This window comes from Kryptolebias marmoratus, linkage group LG9 (assembly GCF_001649575.2).
Source record: "Kryptolebias marmoratus isolate JLee-2015 linkage group LG9, ASM164957v2, whole genome shotgun sequence".
Taxonomy (NCBI): domain Eukaryota; kingdom Metazoa; phylum Chordata; class Actinopteri; order Cyprinodontiformes; family Rivulidae; genus Kryptolebias; species Kryptolebias marmoratus.
In genome coordinates this window covers 17350585-17366113 of record NC_051438.1, presented here as the reverse complement: position 1 = coordinate 17366113, position 15529 = coordinate 17350585, and the positions used below count along the sequence as shown (strand labels likewise).

General features: G+C 37.8%; 1 protein-coding gene and 1 pseudogene across 23 annotated transcripts in view; one reads left to right on the top strand and one right to left on the bottom strand.

The window, feature by feature from the left end:
* LOC108229740 overlaps nucleotides 1–506 on the top strand; it is a 3177-nt pseudogene extending 2671 nt beyond the window's left edge.
* Nucleotides 1–15529, bottom strand: part of LOC108243066 (protocadherin gamma-A11) — a 234173-nt gene that overhangs the window by 149830 nt on the left and 68814 nt on the right. For 2 of the 23 annotated variants that reach the window (XM_037977476.1, XM_017427159.3), the window contains exons 2-3: nucleotides 9112–9176; nucleotides 8841–8996 (exon numbers count right to left, since the gene is read on the bottom strand). The exons of 18 other annotated variants lie outside the window; for them this stretch is intronic. In XM_037977476.1, the coding sequence (XP_037833404.1) occupies nucleotides 8984–8996; nucleotides 9112–9176 (78 nt within the window). In that variant the 3' untranslated portion in view covers nucleotides 8841–8983. Of the gene's footprint in view, nucleotides 1–1618; nucleotides 4494–8840; nucleotides 8997–9111; nucleotides 9177–15529 lie in introns of those variants that run through there. 3 more of the 23 variants (XM_037977478.1, XM_037977449.1, XM_037977466.1) reach the window with 3 other exon arrangements.

Below are 15529 nucleotides of genomic sequence, written 5' to 3'. Positions count from 1 at the left end.
AAGTTGCCTGCGAACGCTTATTATCAGGGATAGGAAGGCTAGAAACAAACCTTCTGACCTACTAGGAGGTACAGGCGGCGCAGTCTAAAGGCAAATTATGGGAGTGATAACTCTTAATAACGGCCATTCAATGCAATGATAACATTCGAAGCGGGTGCATTCGCCATCTTACTCCTTTACCTCGGTGGCGTTTCACGAGCTCCATGTAAAAATAGAATCCTCAAACAAAATAATTAAAAAAAGATATTTTAGCTCAGGGAGAAACACATTTCAAAAAAAAAAAAATACTGGCATTCAAATATAGAAGTGATATGTTCTGGATGAACCTCTGTGTTTAAGAAACGAGGATCGTCTGCTGATGTAAAACGCTGTGAGGAGGGAGGAAAGAGCTCTGCCTTAAAAGGAACAACACAACACCACAGATTCATCAGACAACAGCGTCACTTGGAGGATAAAATAAGTAACTCTAAATCAGACCTGCAACCCGTGTTTGCAGCTTCCGTTGACGTTCTCTCAAAGCACAACCCCTAAAAAACATTATGAGTTGTTCTGTTTGACTCATGGTGGCTTTAAAAGCATTCATGCCAGTTTTTTTTAAATAAATGATAATAAAACCCCATATATTTAATATTAGATTTGCCCTTTCACTGATGCCAATAGCAATGAATGACAAAACGATATTAAACAATAAAAGAAACTAACAGACTAAGAAGACAACACTTAAACGCTTAAGTTATCCTGTTTGGTCGGAATTAATTATGTATATATGTCCTGAAAACCACACTTTTGTAATTTAGCATGACATATTGTGTATGAATTGAAAAACAGAAAACACAATATCAACATGTTTTGAAAATATATATATATCGAAAAAAGAAAATATGTAAATGTCGGTTATTTGAGATAAACGGTAAATATATGTGCTCAAACAAGGTAGTTACTTCGCTATGGTGTGATTTTAAAATTATTATAAGAAATAACTTGTACATTTAGACTAGTAGATGTAACCTAAGTATGTCTTTACTGAACCAAATGAGCTCAAATGAAAGCAGAAAACATCGCTTAAGTGACCGGAACTTCAGCACCATGGACAGGGAAGCAGCCGAAGGATTCATTTGGTGTGGAGCAGCATTGTATATAAAGCTTAAACAAGCAAACAAAATATCTGAATAAAACTGCTTATATTGTTATTTTTTTCATTTCATAATTTGTATAAAGGTGTACACGTGAAACACGTTCCGTGCCAATGACGTGTCCAGTTTGAGCTGCACAAATGGCACGTTGAAATATGTTTTGCATCTATATTGTGTAATAGGATGTTAGATTTTCTACAATTAGGCAAGTCTACTGATATGACCGACACACTGCCAAGTGCGAAGTTAATTTGTTACATTTTTAATGTCCACAGTATAGTTTTTTTTGCGGGTGAAAACTATAGGTATTTAAAGTTGTTTGGAGTATGAAATTGTTAATGTGCAAAACCTCTGTGTACACTGGTCTAAATGCTATAAAAAAACCTTATAATAAATTTAAAATATTTCAAATATGTATTCCTAAGGAACCACAAAAAAAAGAAATTAGTAAAAAAAAAAACTAAGGCAAAACTAAAACAACTAACCTCCACAGGAGAGTCAGGTTGATCCAGGATGCTCTTGTCGCTCTGTATCCGCTGTATCGTCCCTGTAGAACTGGGATCCATTATCAACACGTTCTGACTCGAGGTTCTGCCGAACTTACAGTCACTCTTTCTGGAGTCAGTCGTCCTGAACACCTCGTAATTGTACACATGTTGGAGAGTCCCTGTCCCTAAAGTGTCCGAGTAACGTGGTGGATAGTATGGAATTACAGGGAGCTTGGAGTGAAACAGGATGCGAGACTGTCTCCATCTGTAGATCTTCACTGAAATAATAACCACTAAACAGGTGATGAAGAGGAAGGAAACTACAGCCAGAGCCAACACTAAGTAAAAAGTCAGCGTCCCGTTGTACTCCTTGTCGTGTGGAGAGTCAGTGAACTCCGACAGCACTTCAGGGAAGCTGTCCGCCACCGCCACGTTAACAATGACTGTAGCTGAACGAGACGGCTGCCCGTTGTCCTCCACTATAACAGTGAGTCTTTGTTTCACAGCATCTTTATCAGTCACCTGACGGATAGTTCTGATTTCTCCATTCTGTAAGCCCACTTCAAACAGCGCCCTGTCTGTGGCTTTCTGCAGTTTATAGGAGAGCCAGGCATTCTGTCCAGAGTCCACATCAACAGCCACCACTTTAGTCACCAGATAGCCCACATCTGCTGAACGAGGCACCATCTCAGCCACCACGGAGCCACCGGTCTGGACCGGGTACAGAATCTGAGGAGGGTTATCGTTCTGGTCCTGGATTGAGATTTTCACAGTCACGTTGCTGCTGAGTGGAGGGGAGCCTCCATCTTGTGCTCTGACGCGTATTTTGTACTCTTTCACCTGCTCATAATCAAGTGAACGCAACGACTGAATGACTCCGCTTTCTGTATTAACTGAGAAATATGCAGAGACCGGATTTCCATTAATTTCACTGTCAATAAGAAAATAGGAAATCCGTGCATTCTGACCCTGATCTGGATCTGAGGCGTGGATCTGTAACAGAGAAACGGCTGGGGAATTGTTTTCCATCACATGCGCGCTATAAAGATTTTGGCTAAAAACTGGAGCGTTGTCATTGATGTCAGATACGTCTAAAAATAAAATTGTTTTGCTTGATAAGACAGGAAAGCCTTCATCAGAGGCAGTGAGTGTGATGTTGTATTTGGATTGCCTTTCTCTGTCGAGAATTTTCTCCGTGACTAATGTATAATAGTTTCTTAGAGAGGATTTTATTTTAAATGGAAGATTTTCATCCAGAGTTAAACGCACCTGCCCGTTCCTACCTGAATCTTTATCCTGAATACTAATTAATCCCACAACGGTGCCAGGAGGAGAATCTTCAGAGAGCTTTCCCGAGTACGACGCCAGTGTGATCACGGGGCTGTTATCGTTGACATCCACTATCTCTACCATTAATTGGCTTGCGCCAGCTAATCCCCACGGATCTTTAGCTTGAAGGTTTAATTCATAACTCGGAAAAACCTCGTAATCAAGCTCACCAGTGAGTTTAATATCTCCGGTATGTGAGTTGATCTTGAATGGACAAGATGAATCCTCCCCTAAGTGGGTGAAGGAATAAGTAACATTCCCATTGAAACCCTGATCCGCATCTATAGCACTGACTGTAAGAATAACTGTGCCTGACAAAACATTTTCCAGAACAGAGGTTTTATATATAAGTTGTGTAAAAATTGGTGCATTGTCATTTGCATCCAAAACAGACACGTGGATCTTGACCGTTCCTGACTTCTGCGGTTCTCCTCCATCAGCTGCTGATAATATCAGCGTGTGCTCGCTTTGCTTCTCACGGTCTAACCCACTCTGAAGCATCATTTCGGCATATTTTCTCCCATCGGCTCCAGCATGCTGTTTAAGGACAAAATGCTGGTTTTCTTTTAAAGAATAACTCTGCAAGGAGTTTATTCCCTCATCAGGATCAGTTGCGCTATCAAGCAGGAAAACGGTCCCCGCAGACGTTGATTCGCTGATTTCTAAATTAATTTCCTTTTTTGGAAAAACAGGAGCGTGATCGTTTATGTCTTGCACCTCAATCGTTATGGAAAACAACTCGAGGGGATCTTCGAGGACAATTTCTAGACCGAAGCTGCACGGGGATTTCTTGGCGCAGAGCTTTTCTCTGTCGATCCTTTCATTGACAACGAGATGTCCTTTGTTCTGGTTCAGCGCGACATATCGATTTTCATCATCTATAACCAGACGAGCTCGACCAGACACCAACCTTTTCACATCCAGGCCCAGGTCCTTTGCGACATCTCCCACAAACACCCCTTTCCTCATCTCCTCTGGAATGGAATATCGAATTTGTCCACTAACCACAGCGATAAGGCGAAAGAAAAGCAAAATGGAGATTTTCCGATCCAGCAAATGGCCTTCACTCTTCAGCTTATTCATTTTTTTCTCAAAAATATGATAAAAAACAAACAAACAAACAAAAAAACAAAACCAAAACAGCTATCCATACAGGGTGTAGGTCCACTTAATATGCACCATATATGTTTAACTTATCTAAACAAAGAACGGATTCAGTCTAAAGCCTCAGTGAAATCACAGTCATCGTCCCCTTCCCCCCTCTTCTATGAAAGACGGGTGGAGACTTTGTATTTCATTACGTTACATAAATAGTCTGCTTAGGCAACAGCACCACCAGCAGTCATTGCATAAGAATAGCGGTAACACTGCAGGATGTGTGCACTTCTGCTGTCTGCCCAGTATATTTTTCTGACATTCTATGCATTTTTTTTTTTTTACCATTTTTCAAAGGGAAATTTTTAATTACTGTTTTCATTAATACATGATTTAAACTTCTCAAAATTATATCAACCCATCCTAAAAGCAAAGTGATGTTAATTTGTGTAAGAGTATCTTAAAACAACCAGCCAATGAACTTTAATTTGGCTGTAAATTATAACATAATAATGATATATATATATATATATATATATATATATATATATATATATATATATATATATATATATAGAGAGAGAGAGAGAGAGAGAGAGGTATTTTTTAATTGAGAAAGAAATTAGAACATGCTTGAAAATGAGTAAAGGAACACATAACTGGGTGTTTGAAAAGGGTTACATAAATAGGCAGAAGCAAAAACACAAAAGTAATCTGCTTCCTCATCTAATCTAACAGATGAGTCCAGTGACCTACATTTAGGGTCTTATTTAAACTACACAGCAGCACTCTTCCACATGCATAAACTATCAAAGACCAATTTCATAGCAACATGTTCCTTTCTTATAAAAAGCCAATCTATGCAGAAATATTTATAGATGTGTTTTAATAGGTTATAAAAATGCCCTAAACAGCTCCTCTGCTCACAAAGAAAAACACATTCTTCTTAAGAGCAAAAAATATGTGCATCATGATGATGCATTATTCAGTTGATGACTGCACAGTGGAAACCAGGGCAATTAATATTCATGTGCTACGAACCCTGAGGTAGAAGCATATGGCACACCAAAATAACAGCAAAGCAGCTGTTTGTGTTTCAGTACTGATGTAGCAAACATCCTCATATTTGTATTATTATTTTTTTCATGTAAGAAATTTTACTTATGACAAATACTCAAAATGTTGCAAAGCTGGTGTCAGTTCACTTTTTTTGTGGTTCAAAGTACATACAAATAAAAAACAGGAAAGAGAAAATATGTGTGTTTGCGGTTTCTGAAAACCGACTATAGTGGTGCTGAAGATGACATGACTGCAAGTGTCTTGTGTTGTGTGAGATTTAAAAAGAAAGAACCAAACATATCTTACCTAGTGAAGATCCAACACAGGTGTTTCATTCAAGATGAGCACAAAAGAAAAAAAGAAAACACAAGAAAGGTAATTAGTTATGTAAAACATCAAACAAGTTAACTTGGTTAAACAGTGTAAAATTTTATTAATGCTATTTTTATGATTACTATATTCATGAAAAATGAACAATCACTTGTTAAATATTAGAGGTAGAGACTTGCTCCACATCAACAACAAACAGTAACTTCCATTTATATTTACAGACTTTACGTTTTTTGTTTTTTTTTTCCGGTGACGGAGTTCGGTGACTTTCTTTTATCAGAGGATTTTTTTTTTTTATTGGGACACTCACGTTTGTTGAAACAAGGTTTGTGAGTCCACGAGACCGTAAGTTGTCTCTTTCATTACTCGACTACCTTCTAAATACTGTGTATTGAGTTTCAACTATGAAGTAATGTGCTTTTATACTTGTTTAAGCTGTTTAATCTTGAGTGTTTCGACACAATGTGAATTATTATTTGTGAATCTATCACTGCAAATACTTAATTATTCTTAATTCAGTCTAATTTGGTCGTTTATTATTGCTGTTTCTAAAGTACCAGTGGTGCATTTAAAGACCATCGGATATCCGACTTTTCTTTAATTCGTCACTTCCGGTGGTGCAATCAAGTGCGATTGGAATTTTCAATATTTGACAAGAATATACCAAATTATCAGTATTTTCTTTCTAATGTACTGTTTTAGTTTATAGACTATCATTCCAATAATTCTTTACACTATCTTGGGTTTATTTCATTGTGTTCACTTTGAATATCTAGCTCTGCTGCTAGATAGATTGGATTGCTGTGTATTGTTTACTTGATCACTTATTTTGATTTATCCTATTTTGTAGAAACCATAAACCTCATCATAACTCCATCAGAGTCCTACAATAAAGTGGTAGGAGTGTAACTGACATCTTCTATCCTTTGTTCTGGCTGGACAACCTTGGGAGATTGAAGATTAAATCAGTTGCCTATACAGTTCTTCAGAGGTCACAAGTTGGGGTATATTCCATCACCTCTTTCACAAGAAGTGTAATGAAATTGAATAACCACATTGCTATTTGGTGCCAGTATGTCACATTATAGGTAAAACTATTTTTTGTTTGTTTGTTTGTTTGTTTGATTTTTTTGTCCAAGAATCACTTGTTGAATGATTGCATGACAGAAATTTAACCAACTGAAGAACACCAAGTGAAAATATGATCTTAAAAAAGGGGCAGCTGAAAAATTGTTGCTAAAAATGCCTGAACAATGCAATAAAGGCTCAGTTGTTTTCCAGACTATACATACAATAGGTTTCTAAAACAAAGACAACTATTTACAATATTTCAAAATACTAGAAACAACATATTATCGAAAATAAGCTATACTAATAAGGTAATTATAATTTGCATTCTGCAGTACTGCAAAACATGGTTTAGAATCATGGCTTTGTGACCCAGATAGCAACAAAATCTAAGCCTTTTATTCTCCTCCTACACTTGCTGAAATTAGAAACTCACTTGTGCCTGCAGCAGTAACACAAATAGGGACAAACATGAATTCAAATATGCAAACCTGTCTACTTATAAATTTAATTGAATTGAATTATTTATATAATATCAGTTCACAACAAATGTTATTTCAGGGCACCATAAAAAAGGAACAAGTCCAAATCCAACTCAGCCCAACTCAGGAAAATCCAGTTCAATACAGTCACATGAACCCAATTATTACAACACAATTAGATTCACAAAAGCTTAATTTATTTATAAAAAGTTATTTATTTAAGAAAACCAGGAGATTGCTTGAAATCTTCTTACTATCTTCCTCTGTGACTATGTATAAATAGCAGGCTTTTAAAATTTTAAGTTTTGTAAGACTTGTCACAAACCTGAGTGCAGCTCAGAGCAGCTGTACTAATTTGCTTTTTATAATAAAATGTTACTCATTGCTAATAAAAGAAGACGGACAGATAGATTTACTGATTTGACAAAATAAAACTGCAAAAAAGTGAGATTCTGAACAGTATATATAATATTTTTGTATTAAATGTAATTAAAACCAACAAAAACAAATACTCCCAATATGCTTTATTGTTTTTTTCTTTCATCATATGCATAGTTTGTTTATACATTGTTCAGTTCGTGAGATGGATTTATGGCATAGTGCAAAAGTTCTTTGTCCATCAAACAGTGATTTATATTTTATTTTGTGAAAACACAACTAAATAGTGCATAATATCAAAAATTGACAAGATAAACTTATGTGAAAGCTGCTACACCAACAAATATATAGGAAAGACAAATCTTCCATTACTAGAGCAAAGGTTCAACACAGGATTACATTTAGTTAACTGTATCATGCTCAGACAATGTAATGCTCTTTAAAACACAAATGAAGACAAATATATTTATTGTTTATATAACATCTTCAAAAACAACATAATAAATCTCATATAGTGAATATTTACTTATATTCTGACAAAATAGAAGAATAAAAAACATAAGAAAAAATACACAACTGAAAAATATATGCAGTCTGTTAAGAACAAAACAAAAATTAATGCATATTTAATAATTAGTTTATTTCTCCCTAATGGTATACTAATGTCGAGCAAATAGCAAAAGGTTTAAAAGGTTAAGACTGTTTTTTGTTTAAGGTCAAGTCCTCTGAGGATGGAAATGAAGTTGAATATAAAACACTGTCAATAAATTCATGCATCAAAACATTTATAAAAAAAAAACATTTTTCAAACAGAACTGTTTTTTTCTTAATATCAAAGAAACACAAACAAATACAGTTAGAATAAATTTATAGGAAGATGTTTGATAAAATTATCACTCATTTGATCACATAGCAGGGATGCTGTGGTCCTGCCCTGACCTTCAGACTGCCTCTCTCTGCGCTCAGGCGCCTCAGTGTATTCTTTTGATAAGCTGCGCTTCTTTTCTTTAATGTGTCAGTGTCTGTGTTTGACCCAAACCGAAAATCACCCCTCCACGAGCCGGTGGTTAAAAAGGGGTCATATCTGTCATCACCCAGCAAAGTCCCACAGCGACTAAAGTCAGTGAGAGTAGATGAGCAGTATGTGGTGGGAAAAACAGGCAGACTGTTTGTGGTGGAACGGTAAACGTAACTTCGCCGGCAGAGCTTAAAATAACACACGCCGCTGATTAAAAGGATGAAAAGAAAAGAAACGGTTGACAGCGCGATGATTAGGTAGAGTGTTAAGTTATCTTCTTCCTGAGACTCATCTGCGAACTGAAAAAGTTCATTAAAAACAGGTAGCCCGTCACTAATAGTGATGCTGACCGTCGCTGTGGCCGAAAGAGAATCACGGCCGTTATCTGTCACCAAAACCACAAGTGTATGTTTGGGCTCATCCTCCTCCATGAAGGCTCGCAGAGTTCGGATTTCTCCCGTGTGCAGATCTGCCATGAATAGGTTGAGTCGTGTCGCTTTGATGATTCTGTAGGCGAGCCAGGCGTTATGGCCACTGTCCGCATCCACAGCCACCACCTTGGTGACCAGGTAACCTCTAGGTGCTTCAATTGGCACCATGTCTTCAGCAATGAACCCTGAGGTTTGGACGGGATAGAGGATGACAGGCGCGTTGTCATTTTGGTCCTTAATATATATATTTACAGAGCAAATGGTGGAAAGTGGAGGATCGCCTCCATCTCGAGCAGTTACCTTGAGTTGGAAGTGGGCCGACTGTTCGTAATCGAAGAGGCGCGATGTGAAGAGCTCGCCTGTGTCTGGATTAATGGTAAGGAAAGATGACACGTCAGAGTTTGTATCTTTTGATATGCGATATATTATTTTTGCATTTGCTGCGTTGTCTATGTCCTGCGCTTGAAGTTTCATGACAAATGTGCCTACAGGTTGGTTTTCCAAAACATTGGCATTGTACACGCTCTGTGTAAAGGTCGGTGGGTTATCATTTACGTCATTAACAATGATTGTTATAACCTTTACACTGGAGAGTGAGGGAGAACCCGCATCAGTGGCAGTGACTGTGATGTTGTATTCTGGTTGGACTTCTCTGTCTAGCACCTCATCACTAACTAACATGTAATAGTTTTTGACTTCAGAAATTAGTTTAAATGGAACATTATCTGAGATTGAACACGTGACCCGACCACTGCTGCCAGTGTCCAGGTCGTAAATATTAATAAGAGCGATCATAGTTCCTGGTTTGCAATCCTCAGCCACCTTAGCGGAGGCTGACTTTATTTCTATCACTGGCTCATTATCATTCACATCAATAACATCAATTACAAGTTTGCAATGAGAGGCCTGACCGCCGCCATCTTTGGCCTGAACATCCAGTTCATGTGAGCTTGCTTCTTCATAGTCAATAACACCTGCAACTCGAACCTCCCCGTTGAGGGGGTTGATTTCAATAACCCCTCTCATCTTGTCTGACAGGTGGCTGAAAGAGTAAGTTATCTCTCCGTAGACACTCTTGTCCAAGTCTGTGGCATTCAGAGTTGCAATGACAGCCCCCAGAGGTGAGTTCTCTAACACAGAAGCTTTGTAGACTCTTTGGCTAAAAACTGGGACATTATCATTGGCATCCAAAACACGGATATGGATAGAGGCGGTTCCAGATCTGACTGGATTTCCTCCGTCAATCCCACTGATTTCCAGCATATGTTCATCTTCCGCCTCTCGATCCAAGGGCTTTTTAAGAACAAGCTCAGGATAAGCATTGCCATTTATTTCAGTGCTCATTTCAAGTGCAAAATGATCATTCTGGTTCAGTTTATATTCACGAACAGAGTTCGTGCCCAAATCGGGGTCATGCGCGCTCTCTAAAGGAAAGCGCCTCCCCAGAACTGTAGATTCCACCAAATCTAGTTTGATCTCCCCTGTAGCAAACGCTGGGCTGTTGTCGTTTATATCTGCTATGTCCAAAACTAAGCTGAATGCTTGAAGCGGATCTTCGAGTAAAAGCTGGAACTGCAGGATGCAGACGGTGGCTTGCGCGCACAGCTCCTCTCGGTCTATCCGCTGGCTGATGAGAAGATTCCCAGAGGCAGTGTCCAGTTCGCAGAGCTGGCTAGTTCCTTCTGCAACAACCCGGGCTCGACGGGAATGAAGCTCTGACAGCTGCAGCCCCAGATCCCGCGCAACGTTTCCGATAACGGAGCCCCTCTGCATCTCCTCTGGAAAAACATAACGGACCTCTCCGAATGAAACGCCAAATAGGAGAGCGCAGAGGAAAAAATCAGTCCACCATTTTAAGTTTACTCGATGATCCATCATACAACATGCTTTCAAAAAAAAATACACGGTCGACATTATATTTAAATCCAACTACAAAGCTGAAAACGCAGCAATAATCCGACGTTGCTCTGCTCCTCTTGCTGAGTTATTCATGCTCTGTTAGTGATGCTGTCAGCTTCTATTCCTCTCCCTCCTTTCCCATTCCACCACTGTTTTTTTTCCTCCCTCTATTTCTCTCTGACTCACACACTCACGCAGCCGCTGTCTTTCTCTCCCTCCTCCACTGGCACAAATGCGCATCCATGCACAACTCTCTGCTCAAACCTATTGCTCCAGTTCTACTGACACAGATAGGGAGAGACATTACCATCCATGAGTTAGGCATTACAGTAGAGCGTCACCAAGAGACGAAAAGTGATATTGCAACTTATTTTTCATGTACATATATCTGACTGTGACTGAGATATCAGCAGAAAGAAAAAAGAAATAAGTCACTAAATACAAATTTTTATGAAAAAAATAAGATTTTAAGCAGATGGGGACTAATACAGCAAAAGAAAAATACGTGGTATATTTTGTTTTTTACTATACTGCCCATCTAATAAATGTTTTACAAAGCAATAAATAAATAAATAAGGATGTGTGAGGGCCCACATGTTGAATAGAGTTCTGATTGTAATTATTTGGTATCAAGTGAGATTATTAGGAAATTCTCCATATGGATTTATAAATTAAAATAAGTAGTACACAAAGTACATTTTTTTTGTTTAGTTTTCTTTTTTAAACATATTTTTAATGTTTTGTCAAACAGCATTTAGGGGTTAAATGCTGTTAAAGTGTTAATTTAGTGTTTTGTAATAATTTCTTTTAAGATATCTATCATAATTTCTGCATTAAATACAACAGTTTATTGTTCATTTGGTTGTTGAAAAAGTCATTTACTCAACATAGTTAAACTTTAATTTTTATCCTTTTCACATCACAATAAATGTTGTACATAAGTTTCATTTTGTTTTGTCTGTCCATAATAGCAGAGGATCCTCCAAATGATTATGGCTGGCTGTGGCTCAGTGTGGATCAGTGGTTAGAGCAGTTCTCCTCCAATGAGAGCTGGAAATTCAATTCCTGGCAGTAGTTTCATGTTGAAGTGTCCCTGGTCAAGACACCTCATTGCCTCTAATGTAGGCTATATCTCATTGGTGTATGTATGAATGTGTAGCTTTGTAGACATGTAGTAGATTGCTGTATTTCTATACAGTGCTAGAGTGCTGTATGAATATATGACAAGATGGGTAAATGAGGGCAAATTGTGTTGTAAAGTGCCTTCTGTTGCCTGGTTGGTTAGAAAGGTGCCATATAAGAACAGTTCATTTACCAAAGCCTCCCTAAAGATCCTGTATTTTAAGGGTTTTAGAAAGTTAAAAACTGTAATTCTGATGTACGTGGTCTGCTGAAAAGTTACCAATGGACTCTTAAATTACATACAATTTAAGATGCTAATATATCAAATATGAGTTATTTTCATAACAAATATGATAGGTAAGAACCTTAGGGTCATATGTTGGGTTAGTTTTACCAAATATTGGTTCAAGCCATGACTCAGGGGTTGGGTCAGCGACACGCCATTTTTTTAAAAGGAACTCCACAGAAGGACCTCCACAGCTTGACTAATTCTGTTGGGTTACAGGTTGGGTAGCTTTGATGAAATATTGGGTGAAAACTTTACCCAATTGGTTGGATTAAATACAAGGCTTATGAGGCCATTCCCTCTTCACAAACTGTGACCTGATCAAACAACCCCTGACTTCTACTTTGAAATAAAACATGGTAAACTAAAATGGCATCCTAATAGTTTTAAAGTAAATATGGTTATTTTTTTAAATTCAGTTTTTTATTTATGTATCTGATTAAAGACATTTTAACAGATAACACTAGCTAGAGAATGTTTGATATATTGTTTTTAGGTATTTTAGAATGTGGATTTGGTTGCTCTGTTTGACAAACTATTGAGATATATTAATGTGTATGTGTGCAGCGGCGCTGGATTCATTTTTGAGGTAGGGAGGCCGATGGGGTGTTTCGTCACCTTGCACTTTCTGTTTGTGTGCACCTTGAATGTCAGGAGCGCACATTCAGTTTTGCCACACGGTAATGTCAGTGGGTACTTTCACAGCCATCAGATCTGGAAAAGCTTGCAACAAAAGTCTTTCTTTTGAAAATGAAAAAAAATGTACATGTAACAAACTGCAGTCATGAATAAGGTGTTCTTTTTTCACAGGGATGTGTAGATATACATTTCTCTGTTTATCAGTAGTAAAGTGTGTTATTAGTGAAATGAAGAGCGTCTCTTTAGTTTGTCATCCTCTCATCATCGCTGTTCACACATCTGTGAACAGCAAGGGGTCATTTTGACCACTACATAACCTCAATTAATTCCCCTTGCAAGTTTACAACTAAGATAAAAATTGATTTATTTAACTAAACAATGATTTTAAAAACTAAAATAGACTATTTTTAATTTAATACACAACGTTTAATTATGCATCAAGCTTTTACCTGTATCAAATCATCAGCAAACATCAATTAACAATTAATTAATTAATGAAAAGTTTTCACCTGTGATTTTTTTATTCAAATCATTTATTAGGAGTGATGATCATTAGTAAAACTAACTGCTTTTTAAATGACCATGGAAAAAAATAAACGCAAGTAAATAATAAACACTGGCACAAGAGCCGGTTTGGAACAGCGTCACCCCAGCCCTGGATGTCTGAGATTAGCCTACATCACGGCTGTTTCTGAGTGACATGCATTCAGAAACCAAATCAGACCTGCTGCCATTGTCTTCTTTTCCTCCTCTGGCTAAATTTTCTCCAAAGCGACCTGCCATCGCAGCACAGCTGAAAACTCCAGCTGCTTTTAGCCGAGCAAAAATGACAAACTATCCACGCAATTATTTGTCTACCCTGACAGAAAAAGATATCTGCTCTGGGCCAAATATAGGTGAGCATTTTGGCCTGGACCCGTAAACAGACTTGGGTCCGGGGTCTCTATTTTTTCAACAGCACGGGCGTGGATCTAGGTCAGAGGTGGCCTACGGGTGCTATAAATGTACTCATTTACTTAGAAATATTCTTATTTTATTTTTAGGCTGATTTGGTCCAGACCCGAACCGGATAAAAGCCAAAATGTTTTTTGTAGGTGTCAGGCAGGCTCATGAGCCCAGCCTGACCCGGAGCTGGTGCACGTGCGTAAATTCTGGAGCTGCTGACTGTTATCCAGATCTGAATGCTGTAGATTTCATCTGTGCCTCTGTCTGGATCTAAACAGAGAGAGAGCTGTCAGTCACAGCTTGTCAGCGTTGGATGTAGCCTGTGTAAATGTCTGATGGGACCAGCTGACAGGCAGGGCCATCAAGAGTGTGTGTGTGGCATGTGTGTGTGTGTGTGTGGGGGGGGGGGTTCCATTTTGTGTGTGTGTGTGTGAAAACTATATGCACTGCTGGGAATTATTTGGAGTCAGAATATTAATATGTATTTTCTAATACATTTTCCAGCTAATAACATTGATGAAGAAAGCTTATTTCTTCTAAATGCGAAATGCCTGACATACCTGATACCTCATCTTGGTCCTTGTCTGAAATTTCAACGTCATATAGCAAAGTTTCTCGTGTTGCACTTTCTAAGAAGAAGGAGGACGTCGGGTGATTTTCAGGTGGTTTTAGTGCCTCACAACATGGCACACAGCTTCCACAACTGATTTTGTTTTCTTCTTCTCTCTCTGTGCACTCACAAACATTCAACTCACCACAAGTGACGCCCTCTGGTGGCGCGAAAGTGTATCTACATACAAAGTGTAACCTTGAGGTTTTGAATGTCTCCATGTTTAAGCACAGACTAAAGATCAAACTATTGCTTATAAACCAAACATACAATAAAACAAGCATATTGGGGTGTTCACATTTTACAAATAGCACTAAAAATTAACATTTGCCACAATAGGACAAGACAAAATGTGATATGTGTTTTAAATGTGAAATGCCTTTAGGACACAACATAAGACATTTTTTTTTCTCATCTAAAAGTAATTCATAATATATATTCAAGTTCAATATATTTCCTAGTAACTGAAACATGAGTGCTATAAAGTATCCATGAATTTCATTTTCTTCCAACAAATCTGCTCATCACATCCAGATTTCCAGTGTCTTGGGGCGCAATCTCTCCAAGATAATTTTTATGTAAATTGATTACTGAAGATAAAACAAACAATTTAGGCTACTATGACAGCACTGTACAAATTACAGTAACATTAGACTGTACTCAAATATAGCAATTTGCTTAATTTAAATGTTTTAGGATAAGCACTTACTCAAGGTTTTTCCTTATGTGGCACCCAGGGTCATTGAGCTATTTAAAGTCACCCCTCAACATTTTTTTTAAATTTTATTTTCTGTGTTTTAAGTATTTATGCTGTGTGGTACTGACTCACAATTACTAGATGATTTAAAAAAAATTCTGCAGTATTACCAATTGACGCCAAAAGATGGCAGTAGTGGCACGTGAGTGGGAGGGACCTGTAAAAATAAGCCGATGTACTGTCATCAGCTGTACTGTTGTCGACATCGCAGCGAAGCCACTACTAAGAGTATGGTTTCTGTTTTAACAGAATAAAAGACACCCTGTTATACACCAAGTCAGTGTGTCTGCCGTCATACCTCATGTCATGTAACCCTGACACTCTGGGGGAAAAAATACAGATTATCAGCAAACCTGAACTTAAATAATTGACATGCTCTGCAAACACTGTTTCTTGTTAACACATATCTTTAAAATTAGGTATCATACTGAACGACGCACTTAACATAATAGTTCAACAA